The sequence below is a fragment of the Neopsephotus bourkii genome, unplaced genomic scaffold (assembly GCF_033783945.1).
Source record: "Neopsephotus bourkii isolate Nb327-2 ecotype Australia unplaced genomic scaffold, CSIRO-AGI_Nbou_v1 NB_838, whole genome shotgun sequence".
Lineage (NCBI taxonomy): Eukaryota > Metazoa > Chordata > Aves > Psittaciformes > Psittacidae > Neopsephotus > Neopsephotus bourkii.
Genome location: NW_026901334.1, coordinates 2,409,935 through 2,424,923, shown reverse-complemented (window position 1 = coordinate 2,424,923; position 14,989 = coordinate 2,409,935). Strand labels below are relative to the sequence as shown.

Below are 14,989 nucleotides of genomic sequence, written 5' to 3'. Positions count from 1 at the left end.
CATGGGGGATGGACTTGCAGGGGACACACTGGAGGCTGTGAGGATGGAGCACTGTATCTTTACAAACAGAATCCTAGGAGCACGTGTGGACAGCAGGTCTGGATTTGACTCAGAAGGTCTGTCCTGGCTCTATGCTTCTATCAGTAAAGACATCCTACAAGTCTCTGAAACTGGGAAGCTAAGCCCAATCCCAGCACTCAACGTGCCCACAAAGCTGTGTCAAGAGCTCTTGAAATCTTCTTAGATGAGAAGTCAACCCAAGAAGATACATGAGCTGGCTTCTCTTAAATTGTGTGTGCCTTGAGATTGGTAACTTTTCAAAGAGCTGTAATGAGCACGGATCTTGGAGAGCTGCAACAATAGCTTATTTTCAAGGAAAATTAAGAACAGCTTGTTTTTTCTAATCTTACAGTTTCCTCCAAACAAATGTGTCACAGCTGTTATACCTGGAGGTCATGGAAAAAAGGTCTCATTGGAACTGCTGCGAGAAGAGTTTTGGCCAAAGAGCTTTAATGTGTCCTGTATGAATACAATGAGAGACTGAAGAGAAACTGTCATCTTGCCCACGGAGACAGAACGATGAATAGCAGTCATGAATTTAAGGGGGAAAAGCACAAATACTTTGTAGTAGCAAAGACAGAAGAGTATTGGAAGAGATTGTCCAGGGAAATGTTGGCCTCTCTATCTCTGAAGGGTTAGGGTTTTATAAACGGGTTAGAACCATCTGTCAGGAGTGATTCCTAAAAAGCTGCTCCTTTTCTCAGCAGCAATATGGGTTATATGGCCTTCTGCAATGGCGACTAATATTAGCTGTAATACAAAGCTCAGCACCAAGATGAAGATGACAGAGACTTCTTGATGGCTTATGTTAAAGGCTGGACACAGAACTGCTGCTAGGTGTCAGCAGGAATCTCTACATCTCCACGTGGAGACACCAGTTCTAAAGCAGTCCTGAACATCTCAGGCCTGGCGTGTGGTGTCACAGCCTGAACTGGAACAGTAAAGGCTTAATCAAGCCTTATACATTATTAACTTTATTTGCATTGTTTCATATGTGAGGCTCAGGAAAGGCTCGTTGTTAAAATGCAGAGTTTCAGAAGGCCCGGGGACACACAGTAGTGATGCAGTTGACCAGAGTTTCAGTACCATCACACTGGTGTTGCTGGACAAAGACCCAAGCTGCACTGACGATGGTCAGAGGAACAAGGTGGGGTTACATCAATCAATGTCACCACGAGAATGATGAAATTAAAAAAATACAGCTTTGCTTCATATCTTGTGGCCACCTCCAAAACAGTTCATGGGGAAAAGTATCCAGTTACCACAAGCAAGCGTTTTTCTGAACCCATTTAAAATCTTAAAACCACAATACATAAACCTAACAATAGCAAATGGCAAGACATCAGGAATCCATTGAAAGAAAAGCCCAGTATAATAGAAAAGAGAATGAAACGTAACTATTGCTGCCAAAGAATAATCTCCCATAAACATTTTTAAAGGCAAACAAGAGGATTATCAATGAGAGTTGAGGCAGGATAAGGGCAGATAATTTAGGTTCAAAGGAACATATTTGGTATTTCAAAGGTACATTGAGGAGACTTTTAAAAGTGACCTAACCCCCCCAATCTATTTTCCATAGGACTCAAGGTCAGAGGAGGTAGCCTGAAGGGAGCAGAGGTGACAGATCTCTTCAGCTCCCATCCCACCTCTGCCTCTGTACAGCCTGAGGCTGGTCCTTTATCCTGCCTCAATTTCCCCATCCACAAGTGACACAAGCACTGTAAGTTACAGCCTCCAAAGGGAGCAGGAGGGCTGCAAGGCCTGAGAGGTGACATTGGAAGCTTAAATATGTAAAACACGGCTGCTATTTTCCCTGCCTAGTGAATACAAGTGGTCACAGGTATGGTGCAGGATCTGCAGCCGCACTCTGGTCTCCGCAGGGACCAGTTTCAATGTGCATGCTGTAGCCCATTAAGCTCGTGAGTTGATTTAGTAGAACTCCAGAGCTGCTGTACTGTGCACATTGTTCTGACAGCTGTTAAGGACTGACCTGCTGACTCTCACTGCTTCCTGCCACATCCTGTTCCTTGAAGGACAGCTGATTACCTTTTCCTCCCTAATGAGTTCAATGAGTCTGCAGACAGGCTGAGGCTGCCCACTTGCATAGTGCATGATCTTTGGCTTCCTCCGCTGCCTGATCTCTGCCGGCAGTCAGAGATTGAAGATATGTCTGTGTGAGAAGCCAAACATGGAAACGTCACAGGGAGCAAGGAACTGTGAACTAAGAAATTAATGTGCTGTAGGACAAAAGTTCAAGGAAGCACCAGGAAGGCAGACCACCACTGGAATCTGCACTGCAGTTTGAAAGGACATATCCACTAGACAATCTGACCTGGGAACATTCTGACCCAAGGAAGAGCAGACATTTATATGGGGAGCAGATGTCTGGAGGAACAAAATAGTAGTTAAAATACTCCTCCTCCCTCCCCCCCAAATTTCAGAACTAGTTCTTAACTCCTGCCCAGCCACTTTATTTCCTGTAATCACAAGTGCTCCCTTTCTTTGCATGCCTCTGAAGCAGGTTTCCAGATCATCACCTGAAGTACTTGGTAGAAGTCACTGTAAGCAGGAAATCAAACTAACTAGGTCATCAGTCCAATCCTCAACAGTAATTTCAAGGTTTCTTGCCCTCCTTACACTACCTCTTTATCTTCTAGCACCTCAGAAAAATTACTGGTCTTATTAAGAGTTATGAGCACACACTTAGCTCTGTGTGGAAGTGTGCCCTTGCAGTCCCCAAAGATTAGGCTGCCCTGCCTCTGCAGTGGGAAGCTCTGTGGGTGAAGTTGGGTAGCTGTGTGGAATGGCTGGGCTTACACACAGCAGGACATGTGGGAACCAACAGCTCCCCTAATGCCCAGTTACTTCGACAACAGTGGGACAGGCATTGAGATGCTCTTGGGAGCACGGCTGTGTAAGTGGTGCTGCTTTGCACTGGCTCAAGCCTTTCCAGCAGGGTAAGCAATGAACCCTTCAAATCTCAGTTTCTTCTGGAGTTAATAACAATCAGGAGACAGGGTAAGTTAATGTGTACCTAAAACAGCTTTAGGAAAACTGGAAAATTCTAGCAATGAAATAGAGCTGCCTTCATTTTAAAGCCTCCACTCCTAACTGTGTCGGCGGCTTGGTGGCTTATGTGACAGCACTTTGCTGTCAATCCCTTCTAGATATTGTGATAACACTGTTTGTCTTTAGATTTTGGTTTGTCACGTACAAAGCAAGCAGTGGGGAGCTGCCAAGGCCTGCACAGCTCACGGGTCCTCTCCCCATCCCAGGGCTTTTTCTGGCTGAAGAGGTGCAGTGGGTGAGCAGGTCAGAGTGGGTGTGCTGCAGGGGAAGCTTGTGCTGCCATTGCTCTACCTGCTGTGTGGGTTAAGGCTCCCCAGAGCTGTCAAGCTGCCACCTTTCACCAGCCTGAAATTAAAGAGTATTATTTAAGTAAACAACCTGAGCTGCTAAGCTGGTCTGATGGCCAGCTCCAGCTCCGCTCTCACTTGGAGGGATTGCTGATTATCTCAGTACACAGAGCCGTGAGTAAATATTGGTTCAAACACAGATAACTCGTGGGCAAAAGCACAAGGCTGCATGCAGCTCAAATAAACAACCTGCAAAAGCAACGTCTGCCAGGCCTGGACCTCCCCATCCCTCTTGTGCACCCCGAAGGCTGCCCTGGCTGTTAGCACAGCTCTGTATGAGCCCTGCCAGGCACTGTGCTAAGCACTGAATCCACAGGGATTATACCCAAAATAAAGCAGCATGCAGCACAAACATACAGCTGGAAGAAACCCCACTTTGCCCATTCTGCTGGTCAGAGGCCATTGTCGGGCTTGTTCTCAGCTACAACAAAGAGGTGAACTGGTTCCCTTATTCCGTAAAGGACGAGTGTGGGATATAACTTCCTGCAGGCTAAATAACCTTCCTTGCCCTCGAGGCTTGTTCATTTTATTTATGGCAAAATATGCTTGTTAATGCTCTTATCACAGGAATGATCTAATCTGGGGTGGGGGGGGGAAGTTTCCTTTGAATATATCCATTTTAATGAGCTGCTGGGCGAAATGTTTAGGCAGGCAAAACTGACTCTGAACTCGTTTCTGACAGAGCAGATTCTGCACAGGCCTTAACGTTCATCCTGCTGACATCTGTTTGTTTTGATAACATTTCCAAACGAAATGCGGAGTTACAAAAGCTGAGCTGTACTGTGCACTTCCTCGTCCCTAAGGTTGACTGATCCAAGCACAATAGGAACTGGGGGAAAATAAGCCACGCCGTCCAGCTGTCTTCCCGACACGGAGGCTGTGAAAGTGGCCCATCCTGTAAAGAAACACCAGATTGTGCTGAATGATTCTGTAGGAGAAAAGGGAAGCTAAGCAAAAAAATATATAAATCTACCACACAAATGCTCCAGCAAGCAAGGGAGGGAAAGGGGTCAGCAGAGGAAGAAAATATTCATGGAAGAACTCCAGAAAGCCGCTGCATGCCAAACTGCCAATCACAATGTGACCACAGAGGGGCTTGCTTTCTCAGCACCCCACTGCTCTCACCCAGTGCTCAATCTCCCCTTGATGGCACTGAATCCTTTGCAAGAGCCTCCATCACCTCTTGTCAACTTGGGGAGGGAAGCAGAAGGAGAGGAGAGGATGGAGATGTGAGCTGCACCGGTCTCAACGTAAATGAAACAGAAAATGGACTGTGGAAGCTAGGATGTTGCAGTATCTCCCACTATCGTTTTGTAACTACCTCAGCTTCCCTCATGACCATTTGTTTGTAACCCAAAGAAAAATCAATACAAAACCTAAGCTTGTGGAACATTATTCTTCAGCTACAGAACTGTAACAACACATTGCTCAGGCACACTTCTTTCTCCAGGACTCTCAAGGTGCCATTCTCTGACTGCATCTTGGGCCTTCTGCTGTTGGCTAAACCACTTCCTACCTGACTATATTTCCTGTTCTTACTTCTGGCTTCTTCCTTTTCCCCCACATTATTTCTGTGTGGAAAGTGAACAGCAAAACCTGATGAGTTCGATCCTGCAGACGTAAGGAAAACAATTCAGCATTTATCAGATGACAAGCACGACGTTGGACTACACCCCTGAATCAGATAACGAGACTTTAAATCATTTTAAGCATCTATTATCTCATCTGCAATAGATATATAGTCCTCTTTATGTCAGCTGGTTTTAAGTGAGAAAGCGGAGATCCAAATTTTCTTTGGTAAGAAGAACAGACATTTGTTGGCCTGACAAACTAGTGGCTGCTTTCCTTTAGCTCAATCTCACAAAGATCTTGGAAAAGAAATTCTTCCCTGTGCTGGTAAACATCTAAGAATTCCAGCTTAACTTGGCAGTGGCATGCAGGATCTCTTTCCAGCACAAGTGGGTCTGCAGAAAACCTGACCTTCAAATCAGATCATTCTCACTTGGGTGACAATGAAAATGAGGAGAGTTTTCCAGCTAGAAGTGTTCTAATTACACGTCCCACAAAGATCAGAATAGATTCTAACGTGCCAAATAGTGATTTTTTTTGTGTGTATGAGGGGAGTATTTAAAATTAGATAACTGGTAGTTAACCATTACCTGTAAGGAAGGGAACCAAAAGCTCTAAGGAAGGAGATGGGTTGACATAAGAGCCCTGCTGTGCAATGCTTGTGAACCACAGGGCTTACAAAGTTTAGAAATACCAGTGTTTTGATAAAGGCCTCACAAACTTTTGCTGTGCTTCATCTCCACACAGAACTGACCAAGATGAACGGTTAAATTATTCTGGGACTAAAAGTGGCTACATTACAGAGTGGGGAAGTCATCACACGCAGTGATTTCTGTGGAAACACATCAGAATGGACATCTCTGCCTCAGTTTCTGTTCGGTTTTGGTGCAGGGCTACACCTCTAGATAACCCTTTAAACTGTAAGAACAAGTAGAGTCTTTCTGGAGAGGAAACAGAAAGAAAGGCCGCAAGGATGATCAGGGGCTGGAGCAGCTCCTGCATGGAGCCAGGCTGAGAACACTTGGCCTGTTCAATCTGGAGAAGAGAAGCTGTGTGGAGACCTCAGAGCCACTTCCAGTGTCTGAAGGGGGCTACAGGGATGCTGGAGAGGGGCTCTGAATCAGGGACTGCAGTGACAGGACATGGGGTGATGGGTTCAGACTGAAACAGGGGAAGTTCAGGTTGGAGATAAGGAAAGAGTTCTTGACTGGGAGGGTGCTAAAGCACTAGGACAGGTTGCCCAAAGAAGTGGTAAATGCTCCATCCCTGGCAGTGTTCGAAGCCAGGCTGGACAGAGCCTTGGGTGACATGGTCTAGTATGAGGTGTCCCTGCCCATGGCAAGGGGGTTGGAACTGGGTGACCTTAAGGTCTTTTCCAACCCTAACTATTCTACGATTCTATAAAAGGCAATCAGAACAACTTGATTGTCTGGCTCAACTGATTTATTATTATTATTTTTTACCATTTTTGGGGAGTTACTAAGTGTGTAATGGTATGTAAGGACTGTACATACTTTAAAAGAGAGCTCATGTTTTTCTTTCTGTTGTACTTCCCTAGTCAGCAAATAAGAGACAGCTTAATTCCCATGATACTGCTAAATGCCATAAACATCAATTTTCACATTCAAGAAGAGCTATGACAGCATGATCCAGCCAAGCAGAAAATACAAGTGGAGTTCTGCTACATGCCAAATATCTTTTTTTTCCCCCCATTTACCTTCACTGGAGCTTTGTTACTCCTCTAGGACATGGACAAGGGAGCTGTTTCATTGACACCTGCAGCAGCCCCCTTTCCAATCGCCTCCTCAGTGGTGGAAAAACACACAGAAGCACCAATATTTGCAGCCGTGTCATTTAGTTATGTTTTAATCAGCTAAACAACAGAACAGTTTATCTTTCCTTCTCAAAATAAAAGATGTGATACAACCACGGTATCAACGTGCAGGACTTCAGAACTGGCAAGCCTTACGAGTGTTTCAGGTCCTCTACATCTTTCTAAGCACTAGTTTCGTGTCATCTGATCACAAACACTTGCAAACCTGGAAACACACAATGAAGAGGAAGGACATTGAGTTTCATTAACCTGCCCATTTCTTGCTCTAACATCTATTTACATTAGCCATCAGTTTGGAATTTGCCTTCAACTTACTCCTGTGCTGCCATAAACTCTTCCTCCAGTCTTTCAGAGGATGAGATTCTCTGCCTCTGTGTTGAAAGCTGCTGTGCCACAACTGACACAGGCAAGCAGGAATTGATGCCCACACACCAGCTGTTAGGGTTCACTGCCCAGTGTGAACCGAGCATTCACTCAGCCCTGGAATTGAGATGGCTTTGGACTACGATGATAGAATGGGTTGAGTTGGAAGGGCCCTTAAAGCTCACCTAGTTTCAAGCCCCCTGCCATGGGCAGGGACACCTTCCACTAGCCCGAGTTCTCAAAACCCTGTCCAACCTAGCCTTAAATGTCAAACTAGGGATGCAGCCATGGATAGGGGAATTACGGCAAACCAGAGGTAAAAAACCAGCTGGAGATGGCAACATCTCAAACTTCCTCAGCTGGTAATCCTGAAATCGTGAGTCAGAGGCTTCTCTGTGAGGGCTTATGAATCACTGTCACTGCTAAACTGGAAGTTAGGCTATCTCAGCAAAACCACAGCTGGAACTAATCCCACACCATATTTAACACACAAAAGCAAAACAGGTTGATTGGGCTTTCTGCAGACTACAGAGCACCACAGCATCAGCTGGATCACTCACTGTAAAACAGGATGATGGCCCATGGAGACGACAAGCATCCAAAGGGCAAAGCTGTTCCCAGTGCCACAGTAAAGAGGAAAGCAGCTGCAAGGGTGATCTCTAATGCAGTTCCATTGTAAGGAATTACAGTCAGATTACTACATGAATAATAAATGCCATTATTAGAAATAATGAAACAAAACACTCAGGCAGTCCTTCCACTGGCTAACACATTAATTCCCCCATCAGGAAAACCTTTCTAATACAACACCCAAACCATGAATTGCTAAATCTTCTCATTTGGTCCGGATATTCCTGAATTGCAGCTCTCCCATTGTTTCAAATCGGTCTCTGGGTAATGCACTAAATGGCAGCCAGCTTCCCCTCCATAAATCAAGCAGCAAATCTAGAGCGCGAGGTGAAAGCGAGCACTAATGTCTCAGTTATGCTGTGTTCTGGGAGCTAAGTGCATGTAGCTGCAGCAGAAAAGGGATTTTTCTCTCATACCTCTTACTTACCACAACTCCCAGACTAGCCACTGGCTGCTGGCCAGGCTCAGCTTCTCATCTAAGCTGTAGGAGAACAGAGAGTGTTTTCTTTCAGCATTACACTTTGTTCCATCATAGTCAATCAGAGCAGTTTCAGGACACAGAAGGTGGGTTGGGATTTAGACACTTATCCTTGTGCAAAGTGGAACCAATCAATGGACTCAGAGCTCCTGGATGGGAATATTTTAAAGCAAATACAAATGAGCAAGATAGTAAAAAAAAACCCACCCTAAAATATAATCAAATGCCCCAATGCAGCTATGGCATCTGAAGGCAATAAAACAGGCGTGCCCATCACGGGTTGAATAAAGCAAGCACAGCCATCTGCATTGATTTCCTTTTTAGAAAGCCACTGTTTTGAAAATCACTACAATGTCTCTTTAGTGGTGTTCTTTGGCTCTACAGATACCTTTTCCCACTTGATTTACACGGCACACCTGACGCAAACTCAATTCACTATCATTTACACCATTATTCTGAGCTGTCTTTCCATACAGGATAAGCCACGCTGTTCAGGATGCGCCCTGACTTCTGTCATGTGCTTCCGATTTGGTTTTCAGGCTGAAATGGTCAGAAATGGTGAAGACAAAGCTCTCCTGTCACGGCAATTATAACCTATTATACCCTATTTACCTTTTGTACACATCTGCTGCTTTTAAGCTGAATTTTAGATTGACCCCCAGCCCCAAAAGGATAAATCTGTGTTTTCATCACTATTATCCAAAAGAGAAGTGGAGCATCCCGCTTCCAAACTCCCATCCTTTCCTCCCGACTTTGCTCTTGCCATGGGGCTGTGGAAGAGACCCAACTGTGCTCCCAAGCCTTGGATTTGCCAAATCCTTGCAGATGAAAAGCAAAGCGCTATGTTACATTACAGCCCAACTTCTGCTCTGTAAATAGCCGGGATTTACTCGCTTCCCCGTGAAGGTACAACACAAAGCCCTTCTCCATTCCAGAGGCAACCACCAACCATTCCCCAGGCAACCAAAGCTCTCCGTTACTGCCCCAGCCAGCACAACACACAGGCCAGAGGGAAATTGCCCACTGCGAGTGGGGGCACGGCCACAGCCCAAACCCTGCACCCAAACCCCAGCCACAACTCGGGGCCCTTCCTTCAGGGCCCCTCTCCAGGGGGATCCTCTGGGTATTTTAGTCCAAGCTTCTCTCAGCATCTTGCCCACAGGCGCTCTGAGCGAGAGCTGGGAGGGGAGGGAGCGATGCCCCCTGCTCCCCACAGGAGGCCCCCACTGCTGCCCCTGCCGCTCTGAGCCCCGACCGCCCTGCGGCCATGCCCAGACCCCGGCCCCCCTCGGACCCTCCCGCCCCGCTTCTCCGCGGCCACTGGCCCCACTCTTCCCCCGCGCGCATGCGCGAGGTGGGGACCGGCCCAGCCCCTCCCTTCCCCGGCGGTTTACCTCAATCGGGCGGGGGCGCGGACGCGGGACTCGAACCGGCGGCTCCGAGGGGAAGTGAAGGATACGGCTCCGCGCCGGAGCCTCCGCAGCCCAGCCCCGCCAGGCCTCGCCCATCCACTGCGGATGCAGCCAATCAGAGGCTGCCATTTCCCCTCTTCTCTCCGCCCCGACCCCTTCTAACCAATGCTGAACCCCCTCACTCTGCCAGCCTATAGAGAAAGGGCTCACTGTTTCGCCCCGCCCCCTAGCTCCCATCAGCCAATGGAAAGCGAGGCTTTGCGAGGGACTTTTCATCAGATTGGGCCTCTTCCCAGTCGGGGGCGGTGCCACGACGAGAGGTGTGGCTTGAGGAGAGTATATAAGAACCCACTGGGGTGCGGTGCCATTTTGTGTACGAGTGCCTGGGGAGCGGCCGGAGGGAGGCAGCGGAGGGTTTCGGGGTTCGGACCAGAGCGGCCGGATGGTGAAATCCTCCCTGCAGCGGATACTCAACAGTCACTGCTTCGCTAGAGAGAAAGAGGGGAATAAAAGCACCATCATGCCCGCTGTGTTGAGCCTCAGTACCGGACAGAGCAGGTGAGGGGCCGGGGCCTCCCTCAGCCTACGCACCGCTGGGCGCTCGCCGCCTTCTCCTTTCCCCTCAGGGCCCACCCTTCTCGTCCTGCAAGCGCCGGTCGCCTCCCCCGTGGCCGGGGGGAGGGGTGCTCCGTGGCGGCAGGGGGAGGGGCGGCCCTCGCCGCCTCAGTGCTGAGCGCTGCGGCCTGGCCCCTTTCCCTCCTTCCTCCCCCTCAGAAAAAGGAGAGAGGGAAAGGGGTAAAAAAAAGGGGGTTTTATAACGGCCAAGGCGGCGGCAGCGCCGGCTGCGCCCAGGTTCCGTGCGGCGTCACCCGCCACCGTGCTGGGCGACACGTCCTCCCCCTCCCGGGGGGTGCCTGCGGCTGCCTCCCGCCCTGTGCCACGTTAACTGCCTGCGGGAGAGCTCCCTGGAGCTGTCACAGCCATGGGAGGAAGCCTTGGAACCAACTCGCTGCCCTCCGGGTAAGCGGCTCTCGAGTAAGCCGGAGGGAGCCTGCAGACAAAGCCGGGCCGGAGGCAGGGCCTGGAGGTGCCTTCTAACCCCTGAGGGGGGAAAAAACAACCATTAAGCGAAGATATCAAAGGATTTGGAGCTGTTATCCCCTTATGTAATCGTAGATATTGAAATCTAATCGAGGGTACTGAGCCTAAAGTAGAATATAAGAGCGTTAGGAGAGCTGCTAGTTTAGAACTCAACCGAAAGATTAAACAGTCCCGACAGATGCTGGGGTAGAAATACCCGAATCGGGGTGATGGACACTTAGGATGTCAGTCTGCCTCGTCTGAAGGGAGCTGGGATTAGAGCTTATATGTGGACTGTGAAATGAGTTCTAGCGTTATTTTTAGAGGGGCATTTTTATACTTCACTGCTTTTTACAGCTTATGTTTCCTCAAAGAGGTGTAGGTGCGCACAAGCATCACTCTGAAATGCATTGTTGATTGCAGAGTGTAGGCAGCCTTCATTATGCACCACCCTTCGTTGGGGGAAAGGGGAAACTGGCTCGAGGGTTGCCACTGCACACTTCTGAGCTGGGTGCTTAAAGGTTTATTTGTAAGGTAATTGGGAACACATGGCTCTGCAGTCATTGTGAGAGAAAACAAGTACCTAATCCTCATACTAAGAGGAAGTGATTTTTCACCCTTTCAAAGAGCATAAAATAATGGATTTAATGCTCCTTTAATAGTGTGATTTCGTTTTCTTTTAAATAAACCTTTGCAGTTGCTGTGTTGACTGGTGTCTTCCCGTGTATATTTCACCTATATAGCCCTTCAGTGCCTTTCTTATGCACGTTGTTATCCCAGATCTGCAGCTCGTGAAAAAGAGGAAACTCCTGTGAACTGTGCAAAATGGTGGATTATTTGGTACATGTTTATTCTGATTTGCAAATGGCTGCTGGCACTCACAGACAGGATGATTGTGAAAATTTCCCTAAGGGCCTCGATTGCTGCATCTGCTGAGATGACGCAACTCAAGAGTGAGCCTGCAGGGTGAAGGATGGTGCAGAGGGAGGGGCCAGGCACCATGGCTCTTGCTACAGTAGCAGGCTTATTCATTTAAGCAGGCTTATGTGGATGGTGTGAAACTTAGCACGCATGCAAGAAATAGGCTTCGTATCTTAAGAGGATAATGTTCTTAACGTGAAAGACTGAAGCAGTGTGAAATTGCTCTGAGGAATTCAGTAGAAAGGTTTGTAGGTTTGCCAAATGCTCAGGTATGGTCTCAAAGTGAAAAGTGGTGATTTTGCTTCGGAGCATGGTGAAAGCCTTTGAGGTAGTGACATCTGCGAGGCTATTTCGTGTAGCTTGCTGATCCTGGAGCTGAATGTGCTGGTGCCAAGGTCTGAGGTGGTTAGGGACATACATCACGGGAAAAATGACCCCTGGTTTGCTGGGGCATTATACTGATGCCAACCCCGAGAACAAGGTGGGGGAGAAAATGGCATCTTGTATATGTGACAGCAGAATGGTTCCTCTCTTGAATTCAGGTCAAGCATTCTGCTGCCTCGGTATCGAGCTAGATACCCTGCTCACTTCAAGCTGAGAGTATTTTCATCTCTAAGTTAGTCTTTCCCTCAAAATACTGCAGTAGCAGCTTTCTGACCCTGTGGGTTTGGGCGCAGAGCACCAGTGTTCCATCCCTGGTCTGGAGGCTCCTTTGTTTTACCACTTGTTTAGGTTGCCAGTGGGAGGAGTTCTCCTCCCCTAAATTGGGTTTTATTTCCTAAATCTTGCCATCTGATTACTGTTTAAAACATCTAATTCCTATAATCACTTTGTCTAACACTCCCTTTCTGCACCTCTGTGTTCCCTTTCTAGTTCCAGGGTTCCCTTCAATTGCTGTAGTAACCTGGGTCCGGGGCCTCGGTGGTGCTCCTGATGTCCCTCACCCACCCCTGAAGATCCCAGGTGGGCGAGGGAATAGTCAGAGGGATCACAATCTTTCAGCTAATTTATTTTATTCGGTGAGTATCAATAATAAGCAGCTTGCTCTGGTGAACTTGAATGCGTTTCTTGACTCAAGCCTGTCAATGGGATTACCCTTTCTCCAAACTGAACTGGAAATAACCATGCACATCTCACTGCTGCAGGATAATCGGCTGAATGTAACAGAAGAACTAACATCTAATAACAGGACAAGAGTTCTGAATGTCCAGTCAAGGCTTACAGATGCCAAACACATTAGTTGGAGAGCAGTGCTGAACAACAACAACCTCTACATTGAAATTCCCAGTGGTGCTCTGCCTGAAGGGAGCAAAGACAGGTGGGTTGGCTAAAATGCAACTCTGGTTTGACTTGCCTCTGTCTCAAAGGCCTGGCGGTAGTGTGAAATAGCACTTCAATGTCATTGGTTTGCCTTCATTGTTCTGAAGTTTGAATTCTTAATTATGGTGCTTGATCACAGAAACATCAAATGGTTTGGGCTGGAAGGGGCCTTGAAGCTCACCCAGTTCCAGCCCCTGCCACGGGCAGGGACCCCTTCCACTGGAGCAGCTTGCTCCAAGCCCCTGTGTCCAACCTGGCCTTGAGCACTGCCAGGGATGGGGCAGCCACAGCTTCTCTGGGCACCCTGTGCCAGCGCCTCAGCACCCTCACAGGGAAGAGCTTCTGCCTAAGAGCTCAGCTCAGTCTCCCCTCGGGCAGGTTCAAGCCATTCCGCTTGGCCTGGCCCTACAGGCCCTTGTCCCAAGCCCCTCTCCAGGTTTCCTGCAGCCCCTTTAGGCACTGGAGCTGCTCTAAGGTCTCCCCTTCAGGAGCCTTCTCTTTGCCAGGCTGCCCCAGCCCAGCTCTCTCAGCCTGCTCCAGAGCAGAGCTGCTCCAGCCCTCGCAGCATCTCTGGCCTCCTCTGGACTTACTCCAACAGCTCCAAGTCCCTCTTGTGTTGTTGCTTCAGAGCTGGATGCAGAACTACAGGGAGGGATTTCCTCAGAGCACAGTAGAGGGGGAGAATCTCCTCTGCTGGTCTTGATGCTTTTGTGTAAGAGGCTGCAGCTTAAGTGATCCTGCTTTGAGGACCCCTGTTCTGTCAGAACCACCCAAAAGGTCTGTAATTTCAAGCCCTCGCAGGTATCGGGTGACTTCATCTGTCTCCTGAGAACACCAGCCTGGTTCTTAGCCTGTCACCGCAGTTCTCTGTTCAGCTGCCACAATAAAGCATGCTCTCTGTGTTACTGAGTTAGGCCTGGGGCTTGGGGATCGCCTCTGGGTGTGAGTCTCCAGCCCAGCCTCTTCCTCAGGCCTGTACATTCATGTGCAGATGTCAAGAGGGTCTCACTGTCTCTGAAGGAAGTGTTTGCTTGTGTGTGCTGACCACATTGTATTTGTCTTGCAGTTTTGCAGTTCTTCTGGAGTTTGCTGAAGAACAGCTTAGAGTTGATCATGTGTTCATTTGTTTCCACAAGAACAGAGATGATAGAGGTAGGTGGACTCACGGCACTGTCTCCATTGATTGGGAGCATTGTTTGAAGCTGGTTTTGGTGGACACTTGAACTGTTGTACAGCATCAGTGGATGAAATGTTTTCTGCTTTTTTCCTAGCTGCATTGCTCCGGACTTTCAGCTTTTTGGGCTTTGAGATTGTGAGACCAGGGCATCCCCTTGTCCCCAAGAGACCAGATGCTTGCTTCATGGCCTACACGCTTGAGAGAGACTCATCAGAAGAAGACTAGATTGCAATGTTTGCCTCTTAGAGCTTTCTTGTTGTCTATAAAGATGATTCTGTAGAAATTTTGTCAACATCTATTTACAGTACATATATAACTCTGTATGAAATGTTGTGACCAACTGCTCTGGTGGTGAGATGTTGAAAATTTCCACATCTTTCTCTGGATTTGTGCGCATGTTGTGGTTGTGCAAATAAATGCTCCCTCCAAATTAGCAGTATATTTCTTGAAGTTTAATATTGTGTTTGTGATACTGAAGTATTTGCTTTAATTCTAAATAAAAATTTATATTTTACTTTTTATTGCTGGTTTAAGCTGTTTTAGACTCACACTCTGAGGAGGTGGCTCTGGAACTGACCCCACCATTAAAGTTGCAGGTATGGAAAGCTGTTGGTCATTCTTTGCTTGACTGGAGCTCATGGCTGTGATCTACCAAGGCTTGAAAGAGTTCAGCAATCCTCTAAAAGCCTTGCTTAGAGCGAAATAATGGTCCATTTCCACTAGTGATTT

General features: G+C 47.8%; 1 protein-coding gene and 1 long non-coding RNA gene across 4 annotated transcripts; one reads left to right on the top strand and one right to left on the bottom strand.

Moving 5' to 3' along the window:
- Positions 1-1,256: 1,256 nt before the first annotated feature.
- LOC133213623 (uncharacterized) lies at positions 1,257-9,445 on the bottom strand. Of its 3 annotated transcripts, none has more exons than XR_009725849.1 (6): positions 8,963-9,445; positions 8,300-8,499; positions 6,763-7,084; positions 4,993-5,087; positions 3,834-4,371; positions 1,257-3,474 (listed from the first exon to the last, which is right to left on the bottom strand). It is a non-coding gene; the product is annotated as an uncharacterized LOC133213623 (long non-coding RNA). The 3 variants fall into 3 exon arrangements; XR_009725850.1 differs by having other exon boundaries at positions 3,852-4,371; XR_009725848.1 differs by lacking the exons at positions 1,257-3,474; positions 4,993-5,087 and having other exon boundaries at positions 3,972-4,371; positions 8,963-9,439.
- Positions 9,446-10,126: 681 nt separating this feature from the next.
- On the top strand, positions 10,127-14,781 carry OAZ1 (ornithine decarboxylase antizyme 1). The gene is given in 6 exon segments (XM_061356030.1): positions 10,127-10,320; positions 12,637-12,694; positions 12,696-12,782; positions 12,909-13,081; positions 14,150-14,235; positions 14,355-14,781. Coding segments are annotated over 6 exon segments (651 nt in total). The 5' UTR covers positions 10,127-10,204; the 3' UTR covers positions 14,486-14,781.
- Positions 14,782-14,989: the final 208 nt, after the last annotated feature.